Raw genomic sequence first — 14,991 nt, forward strand, 5'->3', positions numbered from 1 at the left:
TTACACATACCAAATTTCTGCCTTATAACTGGCTGTATTTTGGAGTTATTTTTCAGATGTATCAGAAATGCATATAGGCGTTATTTTAAAAATATAGGTTTCAGGAGCAAATAGATTTAATATTCGAGGTTTCTTCAAAATTACGAGACAGATTTTTTTTTTTGACAGTTGAATTACTTTTTGTTTTTATACTTCATTTACATGAAAATAAATATATAGTGAGCTATAAAATACTTTTTTTTCAAATTAAACTATAATATTTTATCGAAAAGCGCATAATTGATGGCTTTAATAGAATGTTTTTCCTTCTTAATTCCACATTATTCATGAAATAAAAAAATCCCTTTTCCAACAAAAAAAATTATACAAACTTATTTTAAAAGAGAATAATAAATGACTGAGCACATTTCAAATGAAAAAAGTTAATTAATATATTAAATGAATATATTGACTAGAGATAAAATCATAATTTTAATATCAGGCGAACGCAATTTCTTTTTGGGTTGCGATTCTCATGTTATTAGAGTTCATATGGAATCTGATTTTGAAGCAAACCGTAGAAATGTAAATTTGTTTATAATTATTCTTATAATTGCCAAGATTATAAAAATGTAAATAATCATAATCACAAAATAAATTATTTCATTATTTTTATTCTGTCTTGAAAAGTTGATATTATTCCTCATTAAGTTCATTTGATTCCGATGTACAAATTTATTAGCCCGAAAAAAATTTACTGGAATATCCCAACTTAAACAATATGGCTTTATTTTTAAAATCTCAGCTAAATTCTTTGTTCTCCAAAACCTTTTGGTAATTCACCCATTCTTCTTAGAAAATGCATGCAACTTTAGAGTTTCACTTTCAAACAAGAAACATAAACAAAAGGAAATTCGACGACATTTTCAATCCATAAAGCTGAAAACAAACAATTAGGAATCATGAAATCCAAACAATACTTCAGCTGGTGGGACTGCCTACTGGGGAAAATCCCGTCTTTTCATAGGGAAGAACTAAAATTCCCCATTTGCCCTGTTGCCGCACAGCATCGAAAATGGGCGCTTTCTTTGAATTCACCTGTATAAAAGGAGCATCTGTTTCATTCGATGCATAAAGAGTTCTACAGTAGAATCTGTTGAAGTTTACAAATTCAATTTATCCGATCATGAAGGGCTTTGGTATCATCTGTCTGCTAGTTGTTTCTTCGGTGTTTGTCGTTGGTAAGTCATTTTAAATTTGTTTCAAGATTTACTAAAGAATTTTTTTCATCGAAATATAATTATAGTGACATGCAGCCTTATTATTTCGCGATATAAAGCTGGCAAAAAATATGATAAAGTCAATTAATGAATCTTCCTCTTTCTTTTGTACTTGTAATACGTGTTGATTAGTAAGAACATGGATGGGCTGTACTATCATTTCTGAGATGTCTTAATTGAAAATGGACAAAACAGGGAAAGGCCATTTTTCATCTTCGATCTCTTAAATTATTCGATAGACATTTGTATCAAAAACATTGTAAGCTAAAATTTAACATTTGTGTTAAGTAATTCTGTAAGACTTAATTACTACGAATACGAATCTTAAATGATTCTTACAGAATCAATTAATGTTCTTATAATTGTTAGACTTTTTCACCCTTTACATTTCTCTCTAAGCAGAAAAATTTAATTCTGCTTATTCGATATATATCAACTGGATAAAATTCATTTATTATTTTTATCTTAAATTAATTCTTTATTCGTTCTTATGGTCTCAGTCTAGTATTATTTGAGTTCGCCACATTTCGTTTCATAATATGATAATTTGAAAATACTTATAAGAAAATGGAAGATGTTTTATATGAGACAAAATCTCAATTGCAATTTAGAAAAATATTCTGAATCGTAAATTCCAATACCGTGAAGTATGTTTTAAAAAAGTGCTCTAGAAGTAATGATATCCAGCACATCGTAAGAGATAAATTTATGAGATGTGCGAAAACTTAATCGGGTCTTCTTAATAGTAGTCTTTTCACAAGGTAGATTTTTATGTTCAAAGATATTATCTTATGAATGAAGTAAAGGAATTAACTTAGTATGAAAATAAATTTTAATTATTTTGTCATTTAATAAATTCAATTCATTCATAAATTAATTTATTTAATAAATAATCACATTAGTTATATATATATATACATTGATCTTTTTACTTTCTGCTTCATTTACTTTGAAAATATCTGAAAAGAACAGAATCCAAGAATTCCATTTCTATAGCATATAATTTTCTACTTTTTCGTTGTATTTCCTTCTACCGAGTTACAATTAAATAATCGGCATATCTGATAAAAGCAGAAATGAAAAACTGTCATATAAATTATATGGTGATTGCAAAGTAATTTTACTTTTCTGCAAATTTTTTCAAGAATTAATAGAAAAAAAAAATATTTTTTTTTATTAAGAATTTTATGATTTTGTCGGCTATACTGTAGTAATTGTAGCTAAAGAACGAAACTGCGAATTTGAAAATAACTGTGCAACATTTCATCAGGTTTCTAAAGAACATCTTTCCAAAACGCTGTTATTAGCGCTATTTGTTGTGTAATTATTTCACCTAATACCCCGGCAACTTGCTTTTTGGGTTCTTAAAAGCAATTCTGAAATGAAAACCCTTAATTAATTTTCCTTCTAATTTCTTAGTTGGATAATCTTATAATTTCTTCAACAAAAAACTCAATTCTAAAATGATTCAATTTATGTATTTTCTGATATATTTTAAACGAATTTATTTAACATGTTTGTTTCATGTTTTTAAAAACAGAGTTTTATACTCGCTCATTTTCTGATGCTTTAAAGTTTTAAAATTTTGTAAACTTATAAATTTTTTACTAACAGTACCCATTTCAATATTTATAGAGCTTAATTACTAGTTTACCTAATAATTTAATTAAATTTTGATTGCACATAAGTGGAGCCACCTGAGTGATAATTTTTAGAAAAATTAGTTCCCAGAATTCCCAACGTTTATAAAAATAAATTACAAATAGAAGGCTAAAAAATAGAAAATTAAAATAAAATACATTATTAAACTTTTTGGTACACCGATAATGTTTTAGAAAGTTACAGTTTTAATTAAATTTGTTTAATGTTTAAACAAGCTTTAAAATATTCTCGATATTATAATTTTTATTTTAAGAAATAAATAATAAAGGAACTAAAAGTATAGTATTTATTTTTTCATTTTGTATATTTTCTTTTTAGTACAATGTGAAGAAAAGAAGCCAGAACCTAAAGTTGGTGAGGTAAGTAACAGACATAACGATTTTTCCACCCAAATACATTGTGTATGTATTATACATTTTGTCAGTCAGGGATCTGAAATTTCTAAATATAATGAAAAAAATTATTAAGATTTTTACACTAGTAACAAATTATCGTAAAATGAAATTTAATATAATTTTAATTCGTCTATTTTCTTACTGCAGCCACAATTCAGTTTAAATGCTGCTGGTGGTGGAAACAACGCTCGCAACTTCAACGCTGGATATAACGCAGGGGTCGGAACCAGGGTCTGGGAGAGCAAGAATAAGGACATGAGCCTGGACCTCGGGGTCAATTACGGACGAGGGTACGCGAGAGTCGACGGACACACCTTCAAGTCACCACCCCAGTACGGAATCGGAGGTACCTTCAGATGGGGAAGGAAGTGATGGAGAACACCTCTTTTGAAATGATTTCACTGAATGGTGCTATATTTATGTGTTGTAGTAAATAAATAAATTTTTATTGAATTATGAAGTTTTGTAATGTTTTTATTTCTGCTTTATAGAGTTGTTTTATACGATTAAGATCAATTTGTAGGTAATTAATAAGCTAATTCGGAAAGATGTTCTTTCTTTTACCAAGAAAATTGCAACTTACTTTTTGAGCGCATCGTTAAAAAAAAATGAAAATAAAGGTAAAGGTAATAATTTAAATGAATGATTATAAATATTTTTAATATAATCTTACAAAATATCATACCCATTATTATTTTTTTTTTAAAAAAATGATATTATATAAAAGTTGAGGTATACAAATTTTTAAAAATTTCTTTGCAGCTATTTCATTATTTATATCTTCCTTTAAATGTTCTTTAATATTAATGTGATAAATTAAGATCTGGCTACATTTCTAAAAGCAACCTTTTGCTATAAATTCGACATATTTAATAGTTACAACAATTCTAAATCATTATTTTATAATATTCTGAATGCAAACAAACTGTACTACAGTTAGTACTTTCACTCCTACATTCACATCAGTGGTGGATTTTAGATTAGACAAGTCTTTTTTTTTAAAAAAAAAGATGTTTTTTTTCATAGCACGAAATAAATAAATTCGTAAAAATGAAATAAATTCTTTGTATAAAATATTAGAAAAATATCAAGACCTTGCTGAGTATAATTGCTCAAGTTCTTATATGTTTCATTATATTCACTTACTTTTTATAATATTTATAGACGCCGAGTATCAGCTTAAATATAAATTTGTACAACGTAGACATCGAATAGTCATGAGTCAAAATAAGTAAATAAAAGTATATAAATTTTCACAAAGTTATACTAAAATAGAAAATAAATAGCCCAAAATAAATCATTAACATGTTGAATAAGTTTAAAATGTGAAACTAAATTTTTCCAATTTGTTGAATGAGGATTCTTCATATTGTACATTACTTAGAACTGCAAAATGACTAAATTTGTCACTAATTCACACCAAGCTTACTGGAAGTACTCAAGTAATGGAAATCTTGGCGCCACTTTTTTATTATTCTAAATCCTACACTAGATATTTTTTTTTATTGATTTTGATTTTCTATTAGAGTAATTTCATGCAGAAAATTCTGATAAATTGACAAAACATTTAACTATGGATTCCTTTTCAAAAGAATTGATTTCAGTATTTCGCATATAAAAAAATTCAAGATTCAATTTTTAAAAAAATTGGATATATTCTAAGTACTACCTAATTATAAAATTGAGTATTTTTTTAAATTAAAAGGCAACATATTCTTTTAGAGTTTTTAAATAACAAAATATAAAAACTCGGAAGACATGATTAATTAAATATTGAAGAAATGTTTTGACATTTAAACGTATGAGATTTGAATATGATTTATGAAAATTGGACATATTCTAGTACTACTTAATTACATAATTGAATATTTTTTAAATTAAAAAGCAACATATTCTTTCAGATTTTTTTTAAACAACAAAATATAAAACTAACAAAGAATAATTTATTAAATATTGGTATAATGTTCTGATATTTTAACGAACGTGATTTGAATATGAACCACTGCGAGTGCAAGTTCTCTGTAAATTAATGAAAACATGTAATTAATATACTCAAGAGCTTTCGCAAATAATATAACGAAATTTTGGGATCTTTAACGTTGCGGTACCCTCAGGCGATTGTTTACTTTGCCTGCTTCATAAACCGACCCTGATTTACACATAGGCAGAATCAACATTGGAAATATTCATAGTTGCCACCACTGCTTTATGTTCCTTCAGACATGTAAAGGAGGAAAATATGCAGATCTTGTTAATCTAGAGATTCAGGAAAAATTTATTTCTACTATTTGCAGATTGAAAACAAGGCATTGGAAATGATAGAAATAAAGTCAAATGTAGATGAAGCATACATATGAAAGCATTTTTATTTCAAAACTACCAATAATTTCTTCTTCTTTTCTTTACTTTTCTTTTTATTTTGTTAAATTCTGTTGCAGGGCTTTCACGGCATTTTTATCAAATCTGTTATAAAGGAATTAAAATGGTTGATAGATACCGAAACATATTTTGCCATTTTGTTAAATCAAATTACCACCGCTGATTAATAAAAGTACATTAAATAATCTCCCTATGGCGCACATGTAACTTTCATCCTTTATATAATTCGATATCACCTTTAATACAATTTTAATGAGTTATTGAAAGATTTTCTACCATCTTCGATATCATTTATCTCAATATTCATTCCTCGCTGTCATTCATGAATTACAGATTAAATCATTCTGCATATTCTCTAACATAACAAAGGTTTTAATCTCTTTCCTGGTCATAAAATTTTGGATACACTCATGAACGTCACGAGTGCTCAGATTTTTATTATCAGAGTCTCTCAAATAAGTGTTGGATGCCTCATAAGAAAATCTAATATGAATTTTGTATGTCTTTTTTTTTCGATTGAATAAAGTCAAAATTTGATACACAGTTATAATCTCAATAAGAAGATCACATACCAAATTTCATTTACCCTACGTAATGCATTTTCCAGTTAACGCATTTACATGAATAAGGATGTATATGCATAAGACAATAAATCCTTTGCTAGATATAATTTAAAATTTAATGAGGATATAAATTTGAGATACTAAGCTTTATATCAAATTTCATTCCCCAAAGTCATTGCCTTATTAAGTTATAGCGTTTACATGCATGCCAAAAAAAAAAAAAAAAAAGAAGGTCAGGAATCGGTGTAAAATTTGATAAGGGTCTATATTTACGGTGCTAAATCTGTATACCAAATTTTATTCATCAAGATCTTTACATTTTGTAATTATCGTGTTTTGCATGATATTTGCTTCAGGTAAGACATTTTATTTTGCAAATGCCTTGACATATTTTTTTCATAACAAATTTCTGTGTTTCCAGAATTCGGATAATTTAAAAAAAAATTATTTATATAAATTCTGGATGTTTGTTAACTATATATATATATATATTATTTTGATTAAAAATTTTTTTTTCATGAAATATAATAATTTTAAGGCTTCTCACGTGATTTTTTTTAAAAAAAACAATATTATTGCAAACTTTGACAATCTTTTTGGTTTTTATTTCAGTTATAACATTTTTTTTTTCTCTTCCAAAGCTTATTTCGCATTAAAAAAAAAATCACATTTTGGCATATGAATGTGCAATATTAAAAAAGTATTTTGACATATGAATGTGCAAATACTGAGTATATTAAAATATAAACTCAGTATCAGTATTTTGGCTTAATACTGAGTATAATAAAGAATGAATGAGCATACGAATGTGCAGACGACAAATAGCACCTTGTCAATAGGTAATGTTTAAAATGTGATACAGATCTATACTTTAGATGCTGAAACTGCGTACTAAATTTTATCTATCTTGTTACTGGTAATGATAAGACAGATGGACAAACTTCGCGGGACTGGATTTGTTTCAAAATTTGTAAAAACTTCACAAATTTCATGTAAAGAAAATGTACCAAATTTCACTCGTCTAATTCAAAGCCTTTTTTGAGCTATCGTATTCGCAGACGTACAAAAAGACAAATATTGGGTGAAACAAACTACTTTCAGTAAGTGGTTTCCATCATGAAGATATGTCAAAATTTCAAGGTCAGGTTTTTTGACAATTACAATACTCTCTCTCTTTACATACTTAATATACAAGAAAAAAAAAAGACAATATAACTAATTAAGTAATAAAATTTAATAAACTAATCTGATTTTCAATGATAAAAAAATTGTTTTGATGTGAAGTGGAATTAATAGGTAAATGTTGTTACTAATTAGAGCTCACTTATGTGATCATGACATATGCAATGAAACGTCTTCCGAACTGAAAAAGCAGTTTTAGAAGAATCATTTAATAAATTTATCTACATAAAACCATTTTGTGGCCTAACTTCTTTGCTAAATTGTTACTTGCATTGATTAATACATTTGTCCTTTACTTATTTTATGACAGTGATCAATTGAATACATCGGATGTAATTTTAGTAATCCTGTTTTGCATAACTATAAGGACCATTATTTGATTGACTCCGTAATTTTGGACTGTGGTCAGATGATAAGAAGATAACAGTTAAGCCGATATTCCCTTTTCCAAATTCCGAGGGATGAATGCCGAGATAAAACCAATTCCAAACTTTTATTTAAGTCATCGTTATTTAAGGGAAGCCATCTTATGCTAAAACGGCGATCTTTGTATTTTTGTTATTGACTTTCCCTCTCCAAAATACATGAAAATATAAAATACATTTTTTAATCTGTACATTATTACTCAATATTAGATATATTTATTGATAAGCAAATAGCTGGAAATGTAATTAAAAATAGACAAATTTTAAATGAAAGAATACGAAAATGAACTGGCATTATTTTACAGATACTTTTCTAAAAAGATGGTGGGAAAATTCTGTTCTTTAGATTATCATTTTTAAAGTTATTAGCAGTACACAGCAAATGAAAGCAGTATGAAATCAAAATGAGAAATTACAAACCATCAGAGGAAATAGTAATTTTGGCTATTTATAGAAAAATTTCAAGTATGCTATTTACAACATTTTATTAAATAATACATATTTACAATTTATCACAAAAGATTTCATTAAGTAAAAATATACAGAATTTATGAAAAAGTCTAGAGGAAAACATTTCTAAAATTGTAAACATAGTAATCAGCGAACGTTGTATTTAACGTAAGAAAATGCACAACCATTATTTGTTTGTAAAACAGTTCCAAGTCAATGTTAAATCATTTAACATAATTTTTTATTCCGGTCAGTGCAAAAACCATTAATTGTAAATTATTTTTAGATAGTTTATTTATTTTAAGAATTTCTAAAATTAACTTATCAAGTGCTTCATTTCATCTGCAGAAGAAATCATAGTAAAAAAACCTTTTATATTTTTTATACCAAGCATTTTATTTTTTATGTATAAAATTTAATATATGAATTGAAAAAATTAAGAACTATTTATATTGAATTTAATTTATAAAAGAACTAAAATCTAATAATAAAAGAATTACCTTGTTGGAATTCGAATCAAGAATCATACTCCCAAACTAGATATTTTTTATTCGTTTGGATAAACCTCTTCTTCAGTAAACTTTTAAAATATGGAATACGAAAACAAGGCTAACACTTCTTTAAAAAATGCACATTGATTTGAAGCTCTTGTAGAATTTCTTTTTATTTTAAAATAGAATTCTTCTTAAAGAATGAGAATAAATATATTTCATTTCAATATAGTATAAAATAATTAATCACCGAGCGCTAATAGAATCTAAACATTAAAATGAATAAGCTAAATTTGAATGAATGCTGTTAACTTGAGAATTAAAAATTAAACCAGACTGCTGATTTTTCGTAATTAAAAAACAAAACGATAATTAAACAATAAATAAACGATAAATAAACAAGACGATAATTAAAAAACAAAAACTGAATATTTCAATCCAAAAATAAATATCAGAGAAGAATAAACATTAAAAATAAAAAAGCGAAGTGAATAAAAAAGTGAAAAGTGAAGAAAAATTCGAATAGAAAATATTTTAGAATCATAAATTTAGTCTTAATTTAGTAGAAAAAAATTAGTCTTGTTGTGGCATTTAATCAAAAAGTTTGAAGTTATTAAGAATTCGTTTAGAAATCAAATAAATTATTGAATATATAATCATATACACCAGCAATAATTTTCAAGAAATTTTAGAAAAACATTACATCTTTTGAACAATTTTATGGAAAAGCCCAACCAAATATACTTTATATTTAAATTCAGCAGCACCTTGAAGAGGAAATTCATCCATCTTTCCCAGTAAATGAATGCAATTTTGTTTCAGTTTCGATTTCAGACAAGAATCATTAACAAAGAAAGAAGCCTTTGACATGTGAAATCTTCCATTCCACAAAAGGTTGAACAATATTTAAAAGTCATCAAATACAAACAATGCTTCAGCTAGACGAACGGTTTTTTGGGAAAAGCCAGCTGTTTGTTCTGCGAAAGGGAAAAAGAATTTCCCTCGTTTGTTATTACAACATGGCCTCGAAAATGCGCGCTTTTTTTGAAAATTACCTGTATATAAGAAGCGTTCGTTTTCAATTTAAGGACATGAGCGATTCTGTGATAGTTTTTACTTCGTCTTTCGAATTCGATTTTTGAAATCATGAATTGCTTTAGCTTCTCCAGTCTATTGATTGTTTAATTGGTCTTTGTTTCTGGTAAGTGCTTTCACTATGTTTATTATTTTTTGTATAGTTTTATCTTTTTCTGCAGTTTTAAAATTTTATTTTCATTAAAATAAAAAATTAGGATAGAAAATATTTCTTAAGTCTTGTTTGCTTTAAATTTTTGTAAAAGTGGAAAAAATTTAATTAAAAAACAATGGATTCTGCGATTTTGATGAATTGGAGTGCATTTATATATCTCTGAGTCAAAAGAAAAATATTTCTGAAATCCCTGATGTGTTTATCTCTCCATTTTGAATGCATAACAAGAAATTAGATAAGTGAAATTATGTATTTTATTCTTACGTCAATATTGCATTTCTTTCCAAATTTTTGATCCAAATCCATCAACCGAAGAGGTAGACATACACTTGAAATTACCTAAATACCTAACCGTTTTTCTTAACTGTTTTATAAAACTCCATTTAAGAACACTCTATTTAATAACTAGCTCTTTTTAACGACTAGCTTCTATGCCTTGATTATGAACTGGCTGTTATTTTATTCATATAGGGATGCATTAATTTAAAATTCAATTTTAATATTGATAAGGCGGAAAAATATATATTTAATGGCATCAGTTTACCACAAATAACTGCGCATGCTAATTAAAAAGTGTATATGCTACGAAATAAAAGCGAAAGTGAAAACGCTTCTCGGTTAATGTTTATATTAGATTCTTCTTAGACTTCTAAATAGATTTGCTTTAAATGAATGTTGTTATTCACGTTGAATGAAAAGTTATCAGAATTCTGTATTAATTTTAAATTAGTTTTATTCACTTCCATATTGCCAATCCTCTCAGAAAAAATAACATAGTCAAATATGATATTTACGCTAATAAAACCTGTCCATCAACCATTCAAAAGAAAAAAAGAAAAAATATTTATTTGTGTGAAAGTCATCACAGCTATTATATAATAAACTTTTTTTAAAAAAAATCATGGAAATTGTATAAAATTTCAATTAAACTGGTTTCATTGAATAGTTAATTTCTTAAATTTTAAAATACATAAAAATGGTTATCAAAATTTTTGTGGAAAGTAGAAATATAGCAAAATAAAAATAAAAAGGAATAAACTGTCAACATTTTTATTTTATTGTATTTTTATTATTATTATTATTATTTTTTGCAATTCTTTATAGGAATTTTATTGAAACTAAGCAAGACAATTGTGGTTCTAAATATTTATGTCGTTTTATTAAAAATTTATCATTCAATTATTCAAATGCACCGTGTGGCATTTTTAAAAAATTTATTTATCGTTTTGTTTTTTAGAAGAATTAAAAAAAATCTTCAGAAATTCATCCCTTATATGCTTATTAATTATTTAAAAAATTAATAAAAATTATTAATTCACTAAAAAGAAAGAATTCTTTATTTTGATTTTTTTTTCCTTTTCTTAATTTTTAATTTAGTATTATAAATATTATGAAATCTTGAAATAAATTTTTCTCTAATTCCTCACCAGGTTGCGCTACTGTTGTGGAATCAAAATTTGTTTCAAGTAATCAATTAGTTAATAGTTTCCTGATAATATTAAAATAGTTTAATGTTATGGAGGACGCACAATTTGCAAAATTTCGTAACTCTTGCTCATGATGAAATTGATGAAAAATAGAAATCCAAAATTCCATCTTTACAAACGTAAAGAAAGTTGAATTAAACTTTGTAAAAATAAAAACTAACAACTTTCATAAACTAATAATGTTCTGTGTTTATTTTTCAGTTCTTTGTGAAGAAAAGAAGCCAGAGCCAAAAGTAGGAGAGGTAAGTAAAATTTCATCATAACAATCATTATTTTTTATTTGCAAAAATTCAAAGTTTATAAATAGTCTTTGTCATGCTAATACATGAATAAATTGTCTTATAAGTAGTGTGATAGATTATATTATTACTTAACATTATCGAGTAACTGAGACTTTATTTATCGTTATGTTTACTCCCACGGGGGGGGCATCTCAGAAATGAAAATGAGAAGCTTTCAGCATAGTGGTTGGTTCTCACCACTCTGGTGGTTACAGAATTGGTGAGGGGCGGCTACCTCCTATCAAAGAATGGACGTTCTTCCTACGGGAAAATTTGTAACCTGACCGGTGATGTCCCTTAGGATTGGACCATAGTTCCGACCAGAGTTGCTGTCAGTTGGTGGTCCGGTCAATTACATTTAATTTGAATGCCTTTATTAGACGGGGTGCAGTAGCCAGTGTGGTTATCATAATGTTTATCTTAGAATTTTTAAAAACATTTTCGCTTACGTTATCATCTGAGCTAGAAAGTGATATATTTAACATCAAACTGAACTTAAATTAAATTCATGCAATAATTTCTTGCAGCCTCAGTTCAGCTTAGATGCTGCTGGCGGTGGAAACAACGCTCGCAACTTCAATGCTGGATTCAACGCAGGGGTCGGAACCAGGGTCTGGGAAAGCAAAAATAAAGACATGAGCTTGGACCTTGGGGTCAGTTACGGAAGAGGGTACCAGAGGGTCGACGGTCACACTTTCAAATCACCACCACAGTACGGAATCGGAGGTACCTTCAGATGGGGAAGGAAGTGATGGAGAACACCTCTCTTGTACTGATTTCACTGAATGGTGCTATATTTCTGTGATGTTGTAAATAAATTGATTTTTTTTCCCTCAAGCTTGCTTTATACCGTTTTATTGTGTTGTTAAAAATTATTTTTATGTTAGTAATTTTCTTAATTATCATGCAGAACTTTGAATATGATATCTCCGTTAAAATACATTGAGAAAGGAAAATAGCACATATATAAAATTAACTCTTTAGTAATAATAAAAATAAAAGAAAAACTATAGATGTCTTAGAGAATTAATCATTTGAATTAAAATTAGCAAATTCGGTATTTGCATAGTTTGCTTATATATATATCTGGAAGTCAATTCATTACAAATATTAATTTAATTTTAATTATTTAAAAAATATATAAAAACAGGATTTTTTTCAAAGATTTTATAAAATGTATTCGCATTAACTTAATTAATAAAAGAAATATAGGATGAAAATGATCGTAAAATGCAGAAAATTATTTTTGGAACGAATACTGTGCTATGACGACTTGCATATTGCAACCATGACAGTATTGTAGCAATTTATCCTGCACTGAATATTTTAACATAAAATTAATTTTCCCTTTTTTAAAGATCAATTTTAAATTACAATTAGTTAAAAAAATTTAATTTAGATTTTTCACATATTATAGATACATTTTTCCTAAAGAAATATTGAAAAAGTAATTACTCATTTTCAGTTGATTGTAATTAAAAATTTAATTTTATAATAAATTTTCTGAATTATTTTCATTAAATTTCATACGTCCCTTTCAAAAGATTAGCATAACTTTAGCTAAAGAATTAAAAAAAATCTAAGATGTGTAAAGCTATATGAAAGAAATAATTTATATAATAACTAAATATTTAATAATAATATTTATAAGAAATAATGTATGGAATAAACATAACAAACATAACATAAACATAATGCAGCTTTTATTCATTGATGTCTTCAAATATGAACGCATTTATTGGTAAAATAGGTGATTATTTTAAAAGATTCAATTTCTGGCGAAAACATTGAATTTTTTTAATTTAAAATATTTTTAAATTCCTAATAGTTTACTTTATAAAAATGTTTGAATCTTGTTTTTATACGAAATTACACTCGTTTTTAAAATTGCATAATCATATTTTTGCTATTTTATACCTTCAAATGCTAATTTGACAAACTCTACATTTTTGTAAAATTTTCTTACAAAAACTTGCTAAATTAAAATACAACGCATATTTTTTGTGAAATTCGACATATAATTTCACAATATGTTCTGAAGAATAAGCAGTCTATCTATTTAAAAAGAATCTTTTTTGTACTTTCTCTTATTCGCAATTGTCAGAAAATTTGAACTCGAGATTTTGACGAATGCCCGTGTTTCAGATTTCCCCGAGAGACACTTTTTTGAAATTATGTCTGCCTGTTTGTGAACAAGAGAACTCAAAAACTCTTTGAACTAGACTGATGAAAATTGGTCTGTTCCCTTTACATCAAATTTGTAAGCATCTATCAAATTTCGAGCGAAATTCATTGAGAGTAAGTCTGTCTGGTCGGCTGTCCGAATTCAAGCGAATGTGATAATGGTAAAAAGTAAAAAAAAAAACAAACTATGTACACTAAATTTGGTACATAGATTTAGCATATAAAATATAGATCCTTATCGAATTTTTAATAAAATCCATCATGATTAAACTCTATTCTTTTTCACACGTGTAAATGTTATAATTCAAAAGTATAACAATTTATGTAAATGAAATTATATATGAGATATGATGATTGCAACTATAATTTTTTGTCAGATTTTTGCTTAAAAATGGTTGGAAAAAGTGCCCAGAATGTATATTTGATTTTCTGATACTTGTATATCAATCGCATCCTCGCAAATAATCGCCAAAAAAAATAATAATAAGATTGTAAGCAAATAAAATGCTAGGCTCACGCCTAAGATCTATAATTCGGAATTATTGTTCGATAGTGCCACGAGAGGAATATGTGACCAAAATTATATACTAAAAAGAAATAAATAATAAAAAAAAAATAATAAATATTGCATAAAATTGTACATCAAGGTCCACAATTTATGTGAAAGAAGGGAAATAATATCTTCATTAAAAAGTATGAGAAAAAATTCTGAAGAAACCACTCTGTCTGGTTTAACAAGAAAATGTTTACAGAATTAATACCAACTTCTAATCGCGCGTAAAAGTTATGTTGCAAACATTCAACCGGACAGACTATTGGATATATATTTATCAAATTTAGGATATAATAGTTTAGGTAGTAGGTGTTTAAGAAAAGGTCTATCAAAATTTTAATTACATTTTTTAATTAAAATTAACCAAAATTTTAATATCGTTACTCAAGAACTTCGGTGCATTTAATTTTTTCATCTTTATTTAGAATTTA

The 14,991-nt window shown here is 26.6% G+C and overlaps 2 protein-coding genes across 2 annotated transcripts; both read left to right on the forward strand.

The window, feature by feature from the left end:
* The first annotated feature begins 1,101 nt into the window (after positions 1–1,101).
* LOC129981619 (uncharacterized) lies at positions 1,102–3,776 on the forward strand. Its single transcript, XM_056092531.1, has 3 exons — positions 1,102–1,220; positions 3,240–3,280; positions 3,464–3,776. Exons 1-3 carry the CDS (start codon positions 1,166–1,168, stop codon positions 3,686–3,688), a joined length of 321 nt encoding a protein of 106 aa, XP_055948506.1. The 5' UTR covers positions 1,102–1,165; the 3' UTR covers positions 3,689–3,776.
* Positions 3,777–6,598: 2,822 nt separating this feature from the next.
* On the forward strand, positions 6,599–12,660 carry LOC129980617 (uncharacterized). The gene is made up of 3 exons (XM_056090999.1): positions 6,599–6,614; positions 11,744–11,784; positions 12,351–12,660. The coding sequence occupies exons 1-3, from the start codon at positions 6,599–6,601 to the stop codon at positions 12,573–12,575; spliced, it is 282 nt and encodes a 93-aa protein (XP_055946974.1). The 3' UTR covers positions 12,576–12,660.
* The last annotated feature ends 2,331 nt before the right edge of the window (positions 12,661–14,991 follow it).

This window comes from Argiope bruennichi, chromosome 8, assembly GCF_947563725.1.
Source record: "Argiope bruennichi chromosome 8, qqArgBrue1.1, whole genome shotgun sequence".
Taxonomy (NCBI): Eukaryota; Metazoa; Arthropoda; class Arachnida; order Araneae; family Araneidae; genus Argiope; species Argiope bruennichi.